Source organism: Pristis pectinata, chromosome 30 (genome assembly GCF_009764475.1).
Source record: "Pristis pectinata isolate sPriPec2 chromosome 30, sPriPec2.1.pri, whole genome shotgun sequence".
Lineage (NCBI taxonomy): Eukaryota > Metazoa > Chordata > Chondrichthyes > Rhinopristiformes > Pristidae > Pristis > Pristis pectinata.
The window spans coordinates 20,195,566-20,215,278 of record NC_067434.1 but is presented as its reverse complement, the minus strand read 5'-3'; the positions used below and the strand labels follow the sequence as shown (position 1 = coordinate 20,215,278).

The following is a 19,713-nucleotide window of genomic DNA, read 5'->3' as shown; positions in this document are numbered from 1 at the left end:
CCCCCCCACACCCCCCCCCCCCCGTTACCCTCTCTCAGCAGTTCTAATTGCCTGTCATCCAAATACCTTTCTAACTGGCTTTCCTCTCCTTAGTTCACCTTTCCTCCTCCACCTGGCTCCATTTGCCCATCATCCCTGCCTGTATCTGTTTCCATCTACCAGCCTCTGTCTTAACACTCCCCTTCCCACCTGGCTCCACCTGCCCATCAGCACCCCACCTTCACCCCCCCCCTTCATCTAGTTCCACTCTAACCTACCAGCCCCTGTCTCACCCCTCCCTCTCACCCCTGTACACTGGCTATCTTCCCTCTACACTCGATGCAGGGTTTCGACCCAAAATGTCACCCATCCCTTTACCTCCACAGGTGCTGCCTGACCTGCTGAGGTTTTCCCTGCAGTTTGCTTTTTGCTGCTGTCGACCATGCATAACTTCAAGAAAATTGCCCAATCCAGGCAGCAAGATGCAATATTTCTCATTGGCTTCCAGGATAGGCCAGCTGCATGCAAGTTCCTCAGCATCTTGGATGCAGTTCTTGACCTGGTTAACCAGCTTCAACCAATGATCCTTGGAGTGCTCACCAACACCAACAGGTTTGCAGTACATGGCCTGACCACTGTAGGCTGGATAGCTGGAACATGCTGTCTGCACCCATTGATCAAGCCTTATCTTTGAGTTGACTGAAATGCATGTAAAATGGTGATGGTGTTGACCTATCACCTTCACTAATGTCCCTCCTGGTCTGGTCTATATGTGACACCTGCCCCCAGCGATCTGGTTGACTCTTAAACATTCTCTGAAATGATCCAGCAAGTCACACATTTTGGGAGAAATTAAGGATGGAAAATACCTGCTGGCTTTGCCAACAGTGCCTCCATCCTGTGAAAAAACAACAAATATAAGGAAAATTCCCTCACAGTTTGTCAGAGGCAGATCTCAACGCTTGTCTCGAGATCACCAGATCATGGACATTCAGGTCACCCATGTTGTGGTCTGGTCTGTAAATTTCCAGCTACTTTCATTGCTTCTAATTTTAAATTTGATTTCAGACCTCAGTAATTTTATTTTGTTTCAACCAGCCTGCCTTGGCATAAGTCGTCAAGAAATCCTGGGAGTAGTTTGTGTGGGTTTTATAGTTTACGAACTTGTTCACCATGCACAGCTGAGAGTCAAGTCACGTCGAGTTCATTGTCATATGCACAAGCCTGGTGAGGCACAGGTACAATGAAAATCTCGCGTGCAGCAGTATCACGAACACGTAGATTCAGACGGCACACAGAACATAAATTATACATCAATTATACAAGGCTGTGTAGAAAAAGGCTGTTCAAAACAAGACATTAGTGCAAAAACAACACAATCAGAGACAAGTCCATGGTAGTGCAAGAGGTGGTCTGTAGTGTTACTTTGCTGAGGGAGGATTAGGATTGTGCAGGTTGGGTCAAGGACCTGACAGTTGTTGGAAAGTAACTGTTGTTGAACCTGGTGGTGCAAGACTTAAGGCTTCTGTACAGTGCGAAGAGGGCATGACCCGGATGGTGGGGTCCCATCGTGGAATCCCCTTGAAATATAACCTGGTCCTTTCAGGAAAATATTAATGATAAAATCAATGTATTTATCTTGCCTTATTATGTTGAAGTCTCATTAAATGAAATATCTCAGCTTAGTACACACAGAATATTAGCCAGAAGGTTTGTTAGAAACTTTATTGACTTTCTCAAGTGCTCTTTATTGCCATTTTCTTAAGATTGTGTAATTGGTACTTATCAAGTGTAATGCTTTAGGTGTGATGGTCAGGAGACATTTAAGCATGTTATGTAGAAGTTGTAAATTAGAAGTCAAATTTTGCTATTTCAGGTCATAATACTCAGTCCTGCAAATTGAAATGAATTGCCACTGTGAAGCCCATATCCATTATCCAGAGTAACGTGGGTTGAATTGTATTCCAAGGGTACATATCTCTGAGTGTTACTAAATGACTGAAGCTTGGTGGTGATTTATGGTGCCATTTGAAGCATGAAGTCTGTCGCTATCTTGTAACACCCTATGATCAATACACAGCCCTGTGTTCTTTGCCCTATTATTCGGGAAAGAGCACCATTGCATGGTCTCAGCTAACTTTGCTCAGTAACTTTTGTGGTAAGTATGCATTCAGGGATTGGGAATTCATGGAGGGAGTTAGGTAGAAGAATAGAGCCGCATTTACAATAAAATCTGGTGGAAAACTCTACATTTTGGGTGCTTTTGGAGGGACTGAGATAGCGTGGGGATCAGTAAAGCAAGTTCAACACTGGTGCACCTTACATACTGGGTTAATAAAAATAAAAAAAGATGTTGGGAGTGCTTAGAAGTCAAGGCAGTATCTGTGGAGAGAGAAACAGAATTATTGTTTCAGGTCAGTGGCCTTTCCAATGAAGGGTCTTTAACCTGAAATGTCAACTTTGCTTCTCTCCCAACACATGCTGCTTGACCTGCAGAGGATTCCCAGCATTCTCTGCTTTATTGGCAGTGTTTAGCCTTTGAATTATATTTTGATTGCAAAGTTCTGGTCCAAGTTCCACTTTCCTCAGGCTTTATAAACTTATTCCCTGCAATGTCATTTGATGTACAACGCATTTAACATTCTGAGCTTTTGTACGGAGGATGGGGAGATATAATGGGGTGTGAACTACTTAAGTGTTGAATGATTATTGACATGGGTTCCATGGCTCCTGACATAAAGAGCTATCCAGGAATTCTGATCCAAGTACAATCCAGCCTGAAGTATAACTCTTCTTGGCAAATTCATTGCTTGCTGAAAAGGATTTGTGAGTCCCAGAACACAAGCGTTCAGCACAAGTCTTGCCAGTGCATTGTCATTCTTCCTAAAAGATGCACTGAGCAAACTCCCAAGTTCAGCAAGACCAGCATGCTGAGCTGGTCACCAAGGCAACGCCCGCTGTGGAAACCTCAGCAATGAGTAGCAATTGGAGTTGAAACCCTGTCTACTGAAGCAGTGCAGGGCATGAGGTGACTTAATTGAGATTTTACAAATTACACATGGTTTTGACAGTGAACAAATATTTCCTTTGGCTCAGGAAGTAGTGACTGAGTGAGGAAGGACCGACAATTTAAGGCAAGAAAGAAGGAATGTTGGATGATGAAAACATGGAATGTTGTCTGCGGGATGTGCTTGAATCAGAAATCATTGCACTTTTCAGAAGGAATTGAATAAGAATGTGATGAGACAGAGAGAGAGGCACACACGTTTAACACCAGACCATTGGAGGAGATTGAGCAGTGGAATTAATTTCAGGTTTTTGTTATTTTTCCATTTATTCACAGGATGTGGCCTTTGCTGCAAGATAGGCATTTATTGTCCGTCTCTAATTGTCCTCAGCCTGCAGACCACTCCCCTCTCCTCACCTCCAGAAATGACAAAACAGAAAGGGCACCAAGCTTAAACTCACATGTCTTCATCAATGATCCATGCATGCATTCTGCCACAACTCTGCTGCAAGTGCATAGTGAAGGCCAAGACGGCTGGGTCAGCCTGGATCAGCCCAGCAATTAAATAGATCCAACTGCATGATTGTGGACAAATAACCACAATGAGCGTTTAATGGCTCTGGGCCTGTACCCAATGGAGTTCAGGATGAAGGGGGATCTCATTGAAACATACCAAATACTGAAAGGCCTGGGTAGAGTGGACATGGAGAGGACGTTTCCATCAGTAGGAGAGTCTAGGATGTGAGGGCACAGCCTCAGAATAAAGGGACATCCCTTTAAAACTGAAATGAGGAGGAATTTCTTCAGCCAGAGGGTGGTGAATCTGTGGAATTTATTGCCACAGAGGGCTGTGGAGGCCAAGTCATTGGGTGTATTTAGGGTAGAGATTGATGCATTCTTGATTGGTAAGGGGGTTAAGGGTTATGGGGAGAAGGTGGGAGAATGAGGTTGAAGAAAATATCAGCCATGATTGAATGGCAGGTCAGAATCGATGGGCTGAATGGCCTAATGCTGCTCCTTTCTTTTATGGTCTTATGGTCTAGATGGAGGTGTGACTTAAGTTCATTAACTTTGTAAAATAGCCAGAATATTTTGTACGAGTGAAAAACTGTTTCATTTTTGGGTAACAATTCCAGCTCTCTTAAATGACCACACAAGCCATTACCAAAACCGTCTCTTCAAAGACTGACAGGGTTTCGCTTCCACCTTGGACAGCAGAGTGGTGTAGCTAATAGAGCAGCTTCCACACTACATCAGCCACTCAGGTTCCATCCTGACCTCTGGAGCTGTGCCTGTGGAGCTTGCATGTTCTCCTTGTGACCAGGGGTTTTCCCCTGGTTTACTTCCTCGTCAAAGTTGAGTTTATTATTATATGCACAAGTACATGTGTGCACAGGTGCAATGGAAAAATTACTTGCAGCAGCATCACAGGCACATAACAGCATATAAGCAGCATTCACAAGAAAAGCATAAATTAAACACAATTTTTACAAAAAGAACACAATTAGAACAAAACAAAGTTCACTTTAATGCAAAGCAAGTAGGTGCGAGAAGATGGCATGGCCCAGGTGGTGGGGATCTTTGATGATCCCAAAGACGTGCGGGTTGGTAGATTAATTACCCACTGAAAGTTATCCAGGTGAGGAGTAGAGCCTGGGGAGAGTTGATGCAAATGTGGGAAGATTTGAATGGGGTTACTGCAAATGAGTGCCTCATAGTTGGTGTGGACTTGCTGGACTGATAGTCCTACTTCTGTGTTGTGTGACTCCCAAGACCATATGATCCATGACCTGTCTCTTTGGAGATGTTTTCTTTTACTCTTGCTCTACTCAGTGTGCTTGGAAGTTTCAAAGACTGTTCTTTAATAAGAACAGCAATGTTTCAGTGCAAGATACTGAATGTTCCACTACACAATCAATGCCTTTGTACCAGTCAGCATCAGAAGCTGATCTGTGGTTACTAAACTTGCGATTTGCAAATGTAATATAAATTGTACAGTTGCATACTGGTCAAAGTACTGGATTAGAATCTAGAGTCCCAGATAATTGATCCGGAGCCCAGTATTCAAACCCCTACCACACGAACTGGGAAATTTAAAGGCAAGTAATTCAATCACCTGGAATATATAGCTGTTCTCAGTAACGGTATCCATGAAACTACTCCTGTATCGTTGGAAAAACCCATCTGGTTTGCTCTGTTCTGATGAAGGGTCCCACACCCGAAATGTTAATTGTTTCTCTTTGCACAGATGCTAACTGACCTGCTGAGCTGTTCCAGCATTTTCTGTTTTTATATCAGATTTCCAGCACCTACAGTTTTTTAAGATTTCTGTTTGGTTCACTAATGCTGTTCAGGGAAGGAAATCGGCTGTCCTTACTCAGTCTGGCCTATGTGTGACTCTTGATCCCAAGCACTGTTGTCAACGGGCACTCCTGCAATGGCCCATCAAACCACTCTATCAAGAGGCAATTAGGCATGGACAATAAGTGGTCACCCATGGTGCCTGCAACTCCAGAACACCCTTTGATGATTTATAGTTCTGCTTACATATATGGTTCTTTTAATTTGTTGTTGAATCAGAGTTGAGCTATTCTGCTATTCTTTAGAGGATGAGTAACCACTTGAAAGGTAACTTTGCCTCTCTGAGGGAATATCCAATGTTGGTAATGGGCCAAAGTATAGTTTTCCACCTCTAGTAAAATGTTGATCTTTTGCTTTTCAGTGTCAGTTGCTGCCAAACTTGCAATTGTTACATCGGTTAGATATTTGCAAGTAATCTAGATTACACCATGATTACACGTGTAAGAAGTAATTTAGATTACATCATGATTTCTCATACTCCAGAGCCAAGGTTTGACCCAGAAATATGTTAGCATTTGAAACTGTTGTTATATTTAGACAGCCTTAAAATTATTACTAAGTGTAGACTAATTGTATACTACTGTGGAAATAAATCCATTGAACAAACGTGCACACAATACAAAGAGCAGCCATATTGATGGCTTCTCTTCTGATTTCATGGTTCTTCTCAAATCTTCAGGCAACACTATCAAAGATCCTCAACCTCAAAGGTCCCATAAAGTAACCTCCTGCATGGGTGAAATCCTTCTTACAGCACATCCATGTAGTCCCTCTGACCCTGTCTGAAACATTATTTAGTTGCAGTGAATGTGTTATGTCAGAATTTAATGTGAAGTCTATATCTCGGTGCAGTTAGAAATCTATGTTTAGGTTTGGCTGTAAAAACAAATCCTCAGAACAAATGAAGGTTATTTTACCAGAAGGTTGAGAGTTTGGCCCTTTTGCTCTTGCCTGCATTGTCATAGTAATTAATTTGATCATCATTGCTCAGGCCCAGGAGCTGATGAACTGGCTGCTTCCTAATGTTGGGAAAAGGGAATTAAAAGAAAAGACGATTTTGAGATCAGGGTAGCAAGTAATGAAGAGCGATTTAAATATAATTCCAGTTGGCCATTCTGTTACTGTTGTGGGTGACGGTGAAACTGGGAAATGGGAACAGTGACTGTGGAATCAAGAGTTTCTTTGTGAAGATGGATGAGATTTTTCAGTAATACTGACAGCCCTAAAGAGGAACCAGCTCTGGACTAAATTTAGTGCTAGGAGCTATTTACACTGCATCATTTATGTTTTGAAAATACAAATGTATTCCTTTAGAATCCAGACTGCTTGAGAAAATGCTGCGGTCTGTGTGCAAGTGTTGTGTCATTGTCTGCTTACACCATCTGGCATTTTGTAGAGCAGTCTAAGATTGCAATTCTTCACAGACTCCTGACCCAACAGCTGGAATGGTGGGTTTGTCACAGGGAGAGGGATTAAACAGACTAGACACGTACTCTCTCGAGTTTAGAAGAATGAGAGGTGATCTTAATGAAATGTAAAAAATTCTTTTGGGGTTTGTGAGGGTGGTTGTGGGGATGATATTCCTTGTGGCTAGGGATCACCTCAGCTGCACTCTAGAGCAGTATGTTAAAAACCAGATGGGGGATTGGGAGGGAATTTGTTGTTTGAGGAGAGATTAATCAGACTGGGCCTGTTCTCCCTTAAGTTTAAAAGGCAAGTTTTTGTGAGAGTTTGTAACTGTTTCTGATATATATGACATTACTTTTTTTAGTTGGTGTAAATAAACATCAAAAAATTGAAAACATTAGAACTGTAATCAAAAATATACAAATAGTAAAAATAAAATAATGGAGTTTACTTCTTTCCTTCTAACTTCCCAGTTGACAATCAAATAGATTGGGATTCCAATCCTATTGCAGATATAGAGCTGTGGATTCTCCAGCAATGGAGTGAAGTCTGGATGTCCTCGACTGAGTAAGGCCAGAATTTGTTTACCTGCAAGTGGATGAATGCTGGCAGTTCTCTCCAGAGCCACCCAACTCAGCCAGCATGACTGAACCCATGGTGTCTGTGTGTAAAGCATGAAAATATTCTCACAAGGCTTCTTACTTGAAAGTTGTTCTCATTAGACTCGTATGGACATTGCGCGCACATCTACAAGGCTAGTTCCTGTGATGACAGTGTTGTCCTATCACGAGTTACATCTGTTTTCTTTCGATTTTCGAAGAGGTGATCTTATACTTTTTATTTATTCAAGTGATGTGGGCTTCACAGGCTGAAACAGCATTTATTTGCCCACCCCTAATTGCCCTTGAGAAGGTGGTGGTGAGCTGCCTTCTTGAACTGCTGCAGTCCTTGAGGAGTGGGTATACCCACAACGCTGTTAGGGAGGGAGTTCCAGGATTTTGACCCAGCGACAGTGAAGGAACGGTGATATATTTCCAAACCAGATGGTGTGTGACTTGGAGGGCAGTTTCAACATGGTGGTGGTTTTTCAATGGTTTTGCTGCCCTTGTTGTTCCAGCTGGTAGAGGTGATGGGTTTGGAAGGTGCTGTCTAGGGAGACTTGGTGAGATGCTGCAGTGCACCCTAAGATATACAAAATACTAAGAAGATAAATACTAAAATGGTAAATATTGAGATGTTTTCACTGGTGAGATAGTCTAAAATGAGGAGACATAGTTACTACTTAAGGAGCAGTCATTTGAAATTGACGTGTGCAAGAATGTTGTCTCATAAAGGATAGTGAACCTCTGGAGCTACATAAAGAGGAGGTAGATCTATTTTTGAAAGAACAGGGCCTTGAGGGCAATGGGAAACTGGCATGGAATAGGGGTTGAGTCCTGGGGCAGATCAGTCATGCTCCTGTTGAATGGTAGGGTAGGCTAGAGGGACCAGGTTGTCTACTCCTGCTCTTATTTGCTTATGTTTCTCTTGAATGTAACTCTGCATGTTAAAGACAGATCAAATCCCCTTCAAACGTATTTTTCCAGCGAAATAACGAACTTAGTAAATTTGTCCTTGCAGTATAAAAGGCAAAATTACCTTTATCACTGAGTTGGGATCACAGGTTCTGGGGAAATTTATTGGAACAGCGCAAGTGGAGAGCCTGTTCAGCTTTGCACAGCTGGGATTATTTTCCATTGAACTAAAGAGTTTGAGGGTTGATTTAGGGTAAGTCCTCAAAACCTATTGTGTTTCGATAGACTGGGTAGGGACACAGTTTCCACCAGCAGGATGGCTGGTATCCTAATAACACAAACGAAAGATAATTGGCAAAATATTCGGCAGGAGGGAAAACCATTTTTTAAGCTGTTTGTTATCTTCTGGGATGCACATTCTGAAAGGATGTTGGCAGCCAATTCAATAGCAGCTTTCAAAAGGCAATTGGACATTATAGTTTTCATGTCTGTGGGGAAAGTAACTAATTGGATCATTCATTTGGAGGGCTGCACAGATACGATTGGTTTTACTGATTCAATGAATTAAAACGCAAGATAGTCGAAAATACACAAAGGTGCTATCTGAAGAGAGAAGATAAGCTTAGTTTTCAGATTTGTCAGAATTAGAGAATCATAATGGCATAGTAGGGAGCCATTGGCCTATTGCCAGAAACTGACTGATGAATAGGAAGGTATTAGACTGATGGCAATGCTTGACTGTGCATTAGTACGAAGAAATATAGAAAGAGAGCTTCATAGCAGCATGAAAAGGAAGGCAATGATAAAAATAAATGCAGGATAATGTCAGGAAAAATTATAATAGTGGAGAAGAGAAATAGTAGAGGAATTAAACAAAGATTTTGCAGCTATCTTCAGTGTAGAAATTCAATAAAGCATCAGCAGAGGATTGCCATGCATTTAATGACAGTGAGGAGCTTAAAGTAATTAATAAACTAAAGAGAAAAGGCTGGAGAAGGGGACTGAAAGCCAGCAGGTTTCCATAACCCTGATAGGCACCATCCTGGTGTTCGACAAGAGGTGACTGCGGTGATAGTGGAGGAATTTAGCTCTGACCTTTCAATTCCTTAGATTTTGGAACTGTCCCAGCAGACTGGAAGATAGCAAATGATTCACCACAACTTAAATTAGGGAAAGAGGAAATATAGATCGATGGTTCAGTTAGCCTGATGTCATAGCAATTTTTTGTATGATTTGACAGATTCTGATACATCTATTATTTTTGTGAGGATGTAACCAGTAGGGTAGATAAGGAGGAACCAGTGAATGTAGTATGCCTAGATTTTTAATGGGCATTTGATAACATTGGTATTGGTTTATTATTGTCACTTGTACCAAGGTACAGTGAAAAACTTGTCTTGCAAACAGATCGTACAGGTCAATTCATTACACACTGCAATTACATTGAGTTAGTACAGAGTGCATTGATGTAGTACAGGTAAAAACAATAACAGTACAGAGTAAAGTGTCACAGCTACAGAGAAAGTGCAGTGCAAAAAGGTGCAAGGTCACAACAAGGTAGATTGTGAGGTCAGAGTCCATCTCATTGTATAAGGGAACCGTTCAATAGTCTTATCACAGTGGGGTAGAAGCTGTCCTTAAGTCTGGTGGTACGTGCCCTCAGGCTCCTGTATCTTCTACCCGATGGAAGAGGAGAAAAAAGAGAATGTCCTGGGTGGGTGGGGTCTTTGATTATGCTGGCTACTTCACCAAGGCAGCGAGAGGTATAGACAGAGTCCTTTTTTTTCTTGAGCTTTTCTCTTGAGCTCCAAATCAAATATTGTATAATTGGTATTGGTTTATTATTGTCACTTGTACCGAGGTAAAGTGAAAAACTTGTCTTGCATACCGATCGTACAGGTCAATTCATTATACAGTGCAGTTACATTGAGCTAGTACAGAGTGCATTGATGTAGTACAGGTAAAAACAATAACAGTACAGAGTAAAGTGTCACAACTGCAGAGAAAGTGCAGTGCAATAAGGTGCAAGGTCACAACAAGGTAGATCGTGAGGTCAGTGGGATAGAAGCTGTCCTTAAGTCTGGTGGTACATGCCCTCAGGCTCCTGTATCTTCTACCCCAGAGGGTAGAGGAGGAGAGAAGAGATGGTGGTATCATCTGCAAACTTGTAGATGGAGTTAGAGCAGAATCATAAAAGATTGTAATGCAAAACAAAAGGAATGAGGCCCACACTCACTGAAGTTAAGAAGAAGGAATTGATTGAATAGGCAAGATTCTGAGAGGGATTGACCAGGTAAACTCTTAGAGGATGTTTCCTCTTACTGGAGTATCTCAAGGTTAGGGATTAGTCTTTTAGGACTGAGATGATGAGAAATTGCAGATTTTATAAGACTTGGAATTCTCTACTTCAGAGGGATTCAGTCATAGATTACAGTAATAAATCATTGAACAGTAAGTGAATTGGATATGTGGAGATTCGGTGGGACTTGAGGCAGAAGTTCAGCCCTGATCTCATTGAATGGTGGAGCAAGCTCTAAGAGCCAGCTTGTATCCTTACATTGTCCCCACAGAAGCTGGCCACTGGGGCCTTATGTTGGCTTACATTATGCCAATAGGTTATGACATTGATTATTTAGTCGCTGGTAACTCTCAAATCAAGTTTATACCTGCTAAAAGATTTGATTGTTACTACATGATTTAATTCATCAATCAATCCAACTCAAATATCTGAATGTTGGATATGCTATATCATTGTTCTACTTCTTACTGAGATGGAACTATGGAACTGGAACCTTGAATATGATGGATTTACCAATGATCAGGGATAGAATTTTTTTTAACTTTTGGTTCAGTTTGGTGCTCTTTTATTGGCCATTATCTTTATTTGGCAAAATCAGGTACTTTCATTCATTAAAAAAAATCTTGAGAACTTCCTCAAATTTGGATTCTGTAATAATACAACTAAACTGGTAACTGCAGTCAAGATGTGCATCATTACCTGAGTTTTCATTAATCCGCACAAGGGTCTGGCAGATGGAGTACAACACTGGTAAATGTGAGGTCATCCACTTTGGAAGGAAAAATAGAAGATCAGATTATTATTTAAATGGTGAAAGATTGGAGCATACTGTTGTGCAGAGGGACTTGAGAGTGCTTGTGCGTGAATCACAAAAAATTGGTTTGCAGGTGTAACAGGTTATCAAGAAGGCAAATGGAATTTGGCGTTCATTGCTAGAGGGATTGAATTTAAGAGCAGGGAGGTTATGCTGCAACTGTACAGGGTACTGGTGAGGCCACACCTGGAGTACTGCGTGCAGTTCTGGTGTCCTTACTTGAGAAAACATATACTGGCTTTGGAGGTGGTGCAGAGGAAGTTCACCAGATTGATTCCAGAGATGAGGGGGTTAGCCTCTGAGGAGAGATTGAGTTGCCTGGGACTATACTCACTGGAATTCAGAAGAGTGAGAGGGGACCTTATAGAAATATATAAAATTATGAAAGGGGTAGATAGGGTAGAGGCAGGAAAGTTGTATCCACTGGTAGGTGAGACTTGAACTAGGGGACATAGCCTCAAGATTCGGGGGAGTAGATTTAGGACAGAGATGAGGAGAAACTGCTTTTCCCAGAGAGTAGTGAATCTGCTGAATTCTCTGCCCAGGGAAGCAGTGGAGGCTACCTCATTAAATATATTTAAGACACAGTTAGATAGATGGCATAACAGCATAAATGGCAGTGATGCTTCACTCCCTGATGAGCTCAGTGCCTTTTATGCACACTTTGAAAGGGAGAATAACACTACACCTGTGCAAATCCCACAGCATTTGGCAACCCTGTGGTATCTGTCTTGGAGGCTGACATCAGAACATCCTTCAAGAGGGTGATCCCTCGCAAAGCATCAGGCCCGATGGTGTAACTGGCAGGGAACTGAAAATCTGTGCTGACCAACTGGCTGGAGTATACAAGGACATCTTCAACCTCTCACTGCATTTGGAGGTTTCCACCTGCTTCAAAAGGGCATCAATCATAAGCTGCCTCAACGACTATCGCCTGGTAGCACTCACATCTACTGTGATGAAGTGCTTTGAGAGGTTGGTCATGGCTAGAATTAACTCCTGCCTGAGCAAGGACCTGGACCTGCTGCAACTTACCTACTGCCACAACAGGTCTACAGCAAACATAATCTCACTGGCTCGCCACTCAGCTTTGGAGCACCTAGACAACAGCAAAACATATGTCAGGCGCTGTTTATTGATTACAGTTTGGTGTTCAACACCATTATCCCCTCAGTACTAATCAACAAGTTTCAAAACCTGATCCTCAACTTCTTTATCAGGAGACCACAGTCAATGCGTATCGGTGGTAACATCTCCTCCTCGCTGACAATCAACAGAAGTGGACCTCAAGGATGCATGCTTAGCCCACTGCTCTACTCTCTCTAGACTCATGACTGTGTGGCTAGGCACAGCTCAAACGCCATCTATAAATTCGCCGATGACACCTCTGTTGTTGGCAGAATCTCAGATGGCAATGAGGAGATGTACAGAGTGAGATAGATCGGTTGGTTGAGTGGTGTTGCAACAACAACCTCGCACTCAACGTCAGGAAGACGAAAGAATTGACTGTGGACTTCATGAAGGGGAAGTCGGGAGAACACACACTGGTCTTCATTGAGGGGTCAGCAGTGGAAAGGATGAGCAGCTTCAAGTTCCTTGGCAGCAACATCTCAGAGGATCTATCTTGGGCCAACACATTGATGCAATCACGAAGAAGGCACGCCAGTGTCTCTTACTTCTCAGGAGTTTGAGGAGATTTGGTATGTCATCAAAGTCTTTTGCAAATTTCTACAGATGTACAGTGGAGAGCATTCTTGACTGGTTGCATCACCACCTGGTATAGAGGCTCCAATGCACAGGATTGAAAGAGGCTGCAGAGGGTTGCAGACTCAGCCAGCTCCATCACGGGCATAACCCTCCCCACCATCAAGGACATATTCAAGAGGTGGTACCTCAAGAAGACGGCGCCTCAGGAAGGCGGCATCCATTATTAAGGACCCTCACCACCCAGGACATGCCCTCTTCACGTTACTACCATCAGGGAGGAGGTACAGGAACCTGAAGACCCACACTCAACGTTTCAGGAACAGCTTCTTCCCCTCCGTCATCAGATTTCTGAACGGTCCATGAACCACTACCTTGTTATTCCTCTTTTGAACTATTTATTTATTTTTGTAACTTATAGTAATTTTATGTCTTTATGTCTTGCACTGTACTGCTGCCGCAAAACAGCAAATTTCATGACATATGTCAGTGATAATAAACCTGATTCCGATTGTGATAGATTTTTGCATAGTAGGGGAATTAAGGGTTATGGGGAGAAGGCAGGTAGGTGGAGCTGAATCCACGGCCAGATCAGCCGTGATCTTATTGAATGGCGGAGCAGGCTCGACGGGCCAGATGGTCTACTCCTGCTCCTATTTTTTATGTTCTTGTGTTCACACTTCACAGCCTTTGAGTTATCCCATCCCATCCCATCACATAAATGGCTCACAAATTTTATCTTGAACACCACAAACAAATTCGGTCGATAGTCTACGCACAATAACCCCACTTTAAAGGCTTCTTCTTGAAACAAAATGCATGGTTGTTGCTATAAAACAGATCGCCAACACAAAGTTTAAATCTGTGTGGGGAAAAATACATGTTGTAGATTGTAGCATTTGTAACTTCTTTCTTAAATAAAGACCAAGTCTCATTAAGGAATGAAATATAAGGAAAATAAAAATATTATTTGTGGTAAAGTCACCTTGGCAAAACACTGGTGCACTATATTTGGCACCTTTATCCACATAAAGTAAATATTGATTGAAAGTCAGCATTGATAAAGATACCAGCATTTCTGCCTGATATGTGTGTAGCTTGCATCTTCTTTGAATGAACTTTCTCCCAATTGTCCTAACAACTGTTCCTTTCTCTCTTTTTCAGGTGGTCTTGGTGTTTGCCCTCAGCATTGGTGGCACTTGTAATATACTTCATAAGATTCTTCAGAGTAAGTACTGCATTACTTTTTAACTGAGCAGTTGGCAAAAATGCCAGTCATTTCAGTTCTCTGCAGAGTTTCTTTCAGAGGGATAATCTGTGAACTAGTACTAATTTCAATGTTCACAAATGTTACCAACTTGTAAATTATTTTGTTCTTCCCTTCTTCGTGATTTTCAAATGATTTGAAAATGTGAAATCCACAATTTTGGGAATAGTATCCTTAGCTGGCATCTCCTGTACTTAGGATGTATTTATTTCAGGTTAGGAGTGTGGTCCAAAGTTAACGAGTTGTTTTTTTTCATAATTTACCACTGGACAATTTATTCTTATTCATATGTGCTTGCTTCTGACAGTAGCTGTTTGCATTGCTTGCAAAACATTTATTGCTCACGAAGGAAGGGTTTTGTTTGAACGCTACTGCATCGTCGATGCCCGGAGTGCATCAGCTTAAGATAATTGAGGGAGAACAGGATGAATTAAGCAGAGTGCTATTTAAAACATAGCCCATTGTGGTCTGGAATGTGCTAAATGACGGCAGAGCAGACTCAACAGGAACTTTCAAAAATAATTTGAAGTAAGCTTGCAAAGAAGGATGTTGAAATACGCCAGGCAAGCAGTACAGGAATGATAATAAATGGATGGCTTATTCAATGAGTTGTGGGCCAAGTTGCCTCTATGTAAGTTTGTATCTTTCTATGAACAGGGGCACCCATTACTTGATCAAAATATTGGAAATACTCAACAGGTCAGGCAGGACCTGTGGAAAAAGGATGGTATCAATATTTCAGATCGGCAATCCTTCATCAGAACTGGAAGCCAGAGACTAGAAGTTAAGAGAATCGATTAGAAGTTATAGAACCGATTTTAAAAAAGTTGGGGTGGGAGGTATTGACGAGGACGAAAGGGAGGCCGGAGATGGGGCAGGAATTCTCCACCCAAGTGGTGCCTGGCTGTTTATATGTCTATGTTGAAGGTCGGATTGGTTTGGACATTCCCAGCATATGAAGATTGGGCAGGGAACTGGATGAGGCCCAGGATCAGATGAAAAGCTCTGCTAAACAGTTTTTAGTAAATGACAAAACAGATTTCAGGACCCCCATAATCTACTCCAGGTATCGGCATGTTTTTCAGGCTGATTAAATGGACAAAAAAAGGGGATAATGCTGCAAGCAAAAGGAGGGTGGGAATGGGACAATCATAAAGCAGAGGATGGTTCCAAAGGGGAGTGGTTAAAAGGCAGGGGGCAGTGAGTCTTCTCATCCCCTGTTATATTGGGAGAAGACACATCTGTAGAATTTTCTTATATACTTCGATCAATTAACATCCACTGAAACTTCAGATTAAAGTGCATGGAGTTGATGTTAAGGCTCAGCTGTTCTCTGGTGGAGTTGCTGCCCTTGGTTTTGATTGTAAACTCTTCCAGAAAATGCTGCAATACACAAAGAATCTCATTGGCCGTTTAAATTCGATTCTTGGTGGACTGCTTTTTCAAGAAAAACTTCTACACCTTCCTGCATCAGAGGGTCATGTTATCAACTCTACTTATTGCTTCTGCTCCTCATCCTAGGAAGGTGGGGGATTCCTCAAACAGCCTCTAAACCTGTCAGCAGGCTGGTGGTGAAATGAAAATGACAAGTGGTGTCACAGCTGTGCACCAAAACTCTAAAGTAGATGTGTTTTTTTTCCCCTCTGATGAAACTATTCAGCTGTAGGAAAGATTCATCTAATGATGCGGACTGTGAAGGAAACCAATGGGGTTTGGTGCATTGTGTTGTGGATGAAATGTTTCAGTCCTTTGTTGGGATTTGTGTAGCTCAAGGGAAAGGGAATAAATGTTAGCCTTTTGGAAACAGCAGGTGCTTGGGGTTCATCGTACTCGATTGTGATGGTAGTCAGACCGATCTCCGAATGATAAATCACGCTGGTGACAAGAGTTTTGGGAAGAGGAGAGTTGCACAAATGTCATTGGTGCTACTTCATTTGATTTTTCTGTTTCCACCCTGCACATAAATCCCTGATATCATTCATTCCCACCTGCTGAAGGAAACGCAAAACATCCAAAGTACTTTTCTCATTGGCTGCTTTGCACAGCTTTGGTGGAAGCAGGGACAATAGCTGGAAAGCTAGAGGGAATATGATGGGATTCACTTCCCCAAACTCCATCCCCAAAGAGAAGCTGCAAACCTAACATTTTTACGAAATGGAACCTACCATCAAAATAACAATCTAACACCAGCTCTTTCTCCCATTCATTTCCTTTTTTTAAAAAAAAATCAAATTATTAGTTCATCAAGGTAAGATATGCATGATCTTGATTTATTTTGCTAGTTGTATTAGACCCGTTTGCATTGCTGAAGAACGTAGTGACCTTAGACCCTAGTATTGAGTAGGTTTGCTGTTAGAGTACAGATGCATGCGGTCCCTCACCCCCACTTCTGTTTGGACACTCCTACCAGATTTATTAGCACTGATTTCTCTTCATTTAGTCCTTTCTGTTGTAAAACTCACCTGAAGAGGTTTGCTGATTTGAGAATGCTTTCTGTAGATAGCAAGTAGCACTGCATGAACAAAAAAGATGGCCGTCATTTACTTTAGTCGAGTGGTTTAAATTTTTTGACAAGATTTATGTTACAGTGCTCTTGATGTGCTTGGCACAAGTTTGAAGAAACAGTACAAAAGCAAAACATCACAGACACTGGCAATCTGAAATAAAAATGCTGGAAATACTCAACAGGTCAGTCAGTATCTGTGGAAAGGGAAACAGGGTTAATGCTTTATTCCTAGTTTAGATAAAAGGCCATTGACCTGAACATTAACTCTGTTTTTCTCTCTGCTAATGCCGCCTGTTCTGTTTTCATTACAACTTTGAAAAGTTTTGGTGCAGTGATTTTGGATCATCTCTATAGGGAAAAGGATACTAGGAAATGCAAACTGAGTATCAAAGCTGTTGCCATAAATTTTCCTAAATAGTAGAGGGAAAAACTCTTCTGGTAAACATCTTGAAAGGACCCCTTGCCACCAGCCACTACCTCCTCAATCTTTTCACATGCTATCTCAGAGCTTCTCCTTTGAACTGTTGATTAGTTACCTAATAAGATGCTGAAGCTAACCGTTTACCATTCTGTCGTGCAATGTGGCTGTACACTGGTATAACTTTGTCAATAGTCTGATTGATATGAGGCTTGCAAATCCACCAATTCCATAAATCACTGCTAAGATATAGTGAATGTAGCTAGGAAATAATTATTTTCAGTTTAATATTCTGTTCCCTTAAACACCCAAGAATGTGTAGCAGGGAAGCTGATTGATAGAAACAAGTAAATAGATAAATGTGGTAAATTGTTAAATTGGTTTATTATTGTCACATGTGCCAAGGTACAATGAAAATATTTGCTTTGCATGCCATCCATATGGATCACTTCATCACATCAGTGCATTGAAGTAGTACAAGGGAAACCAATAACAGAATGCAGAATAAAGTGTTACAGTTACAGAGAAAGTGCAGTGCAGGCAGACAATAAGGTGTAAAACCATGGCGAGGTAGATTGTGAGGTCAAGAACCCATCTTATCGTACAAGGGGACCATTCAATAGTCTTATAACGGCAAGATAGAAGCTGTCCTTGAGCCTGGTGCTATGTGCTTTCAGGCTTTTATATCTTCTGCCTGATGGATAGGGAGGGGGAGAAGAGAGAATGTCTGGGGTGGGAGGGGTCTTTGATTATGTTGGCTGCTTTACCAAGGCAGCGAGAAGTGTCGACAGAGTTAATATTCCTATGTCATTGTACTTCCACCCTCCAATAGTATGCTTTTGTCATCAGCAAAATTTACCCCTTGATTGAGGGTCTCCTTTTGTCTTCTGAATAGATTAATCAAGCATCAAATGCAGCAGAGCTGAGGACAGTCAACATTCCCAGAATTTTGCAGAACTATAGAATTGTCAGGCACAGAAGAAGGCCATTCAACCCATCAAGTCTGTGCCAGCTCTAATCCCAACAGTCCCAATACTCTGCTCTTTCACTGCAAAACACTCTCTCTCCTATGCCGATCCAATGCCCTTTTGGAAAGCCCTGACTGACTCTGTTTCCATTGCCTCTGCTGGGACTTCCAGTTCATCACCACTTTCTGCTTTGCACGTTGTTTTAAATCCCCGCCCCTTGAAATTTGTACACCCTCGCTCTGGTCTCTTTGGTGTCCAACATAATCAAAACAAAAAAATAAAAATCTTCTTTGTGTATTAGTCATAGTGTAAGTCATGTAATTGCTCAATTTTGTCAGTCTAGTTGACACCTTTTGGGGACACCATTAATGTCATATCCTTCAGCTCTTCTTCATGGACATCTTTATGCTGCTGTACTCCCAAGCCTTCTCACCAACCAATCACTGTAGAGCAGTGGTTCCTTCTCCTTGGAAAGCTACTTCCGAGACTGTGTTGACTGAACTACACTAGCACCTGTTGTATCTGATAGATGATGTCCAGCAGCTACCGAATGTAATGTCTGTTGTTCCCTGCAACCTTATTTTTGTATTATCTTATGGCCATTTTGTGAAGTTGGAATGTACAGATTGTCTCATGCACTTTCATGGCCGGACTTCTGTGTGTTGTGAAGACAAAGTACAGAAACACTCAGCAGGTCAGGCAGCATCTGTGATGAGGGAAACAGGGTTAATGTTTCAGGTGAATAATCTTTCACCAGAAGTAAGGCAAAAAGTAAAGCATGGGTGTAGAGGCCATGTAAGTGGTAACATCAAGATTATTACCAGTGCCTCTGTATGAATAAATACTACTGGTTATGGTCTGTTGATCTCAGTGTCTCAAATGGTACTCAGAGTGACCTGTGCCTCAGGTATATCCCCTTGCTGGTCCCATAGTTGCACTTACCTTTATGGTCTCGCTGCTCCCACCATTATCTGCTGCAGAGCGATGAGAAAACGGTGACTCAGCCACAGAGGGCAAATCCAGAATGTCTCCTCAATGTCTAACAGCTTTCTAAAAGCTCTTGCTGAACAAGACTAGAAGATATAGGAGCAGAATTAGGACATTTGGCCCATCAAGTCTGCTACGCCATTCAATCATAGCTGATTTTTTTCAACCCCATTCTCTCGCCTTCTACCCATAACCCTTAACCCCCTTACCAATCAAGAACCTATAAATCTCTGCCTAAATAGACCCAATGACGGCCTCCACAGCCCTCTGTGGCAAGAATTCCATAGATTCACCATCGCCTGGCTGAAGAAATTCAGTTTTAAAGCAGCGTATCTTTATTCTGAGGCTAAGCCCTTGGATCCCAGACTCTCCTACTAATGGAAACATCTCTCCACGTCCACTCTATCCAGACCTTTCAGTATCTGGTAGGTTTCAATGAGATCCCCCTCATCCTTCTGAACTCCATCGAGTACAGGCCCGGA

At 41.9% G+C, this 19,713-nt stretch overlaps 1 protein-coding gene across 1 annotated transcript in view; it reads left to right on the top strand.

The window, feature by feature from the left end:
* The window catches only part of LOC127584756 (calcium-activated potassium channel subunit alpha-1-like), a 779,405-nt gene that overhangs the window by 377,523 nt on the left and 382,169 nt on the right, over nucleotides 1–19,713 (top strand). The window contains 1 exon segment of the mRNA XM_052041687.1: nucleotides 14,250–14,317. Coding sequence (XP_051897647.1) covers nucleotides 14,250–14,317 — 68 coding nt within the window.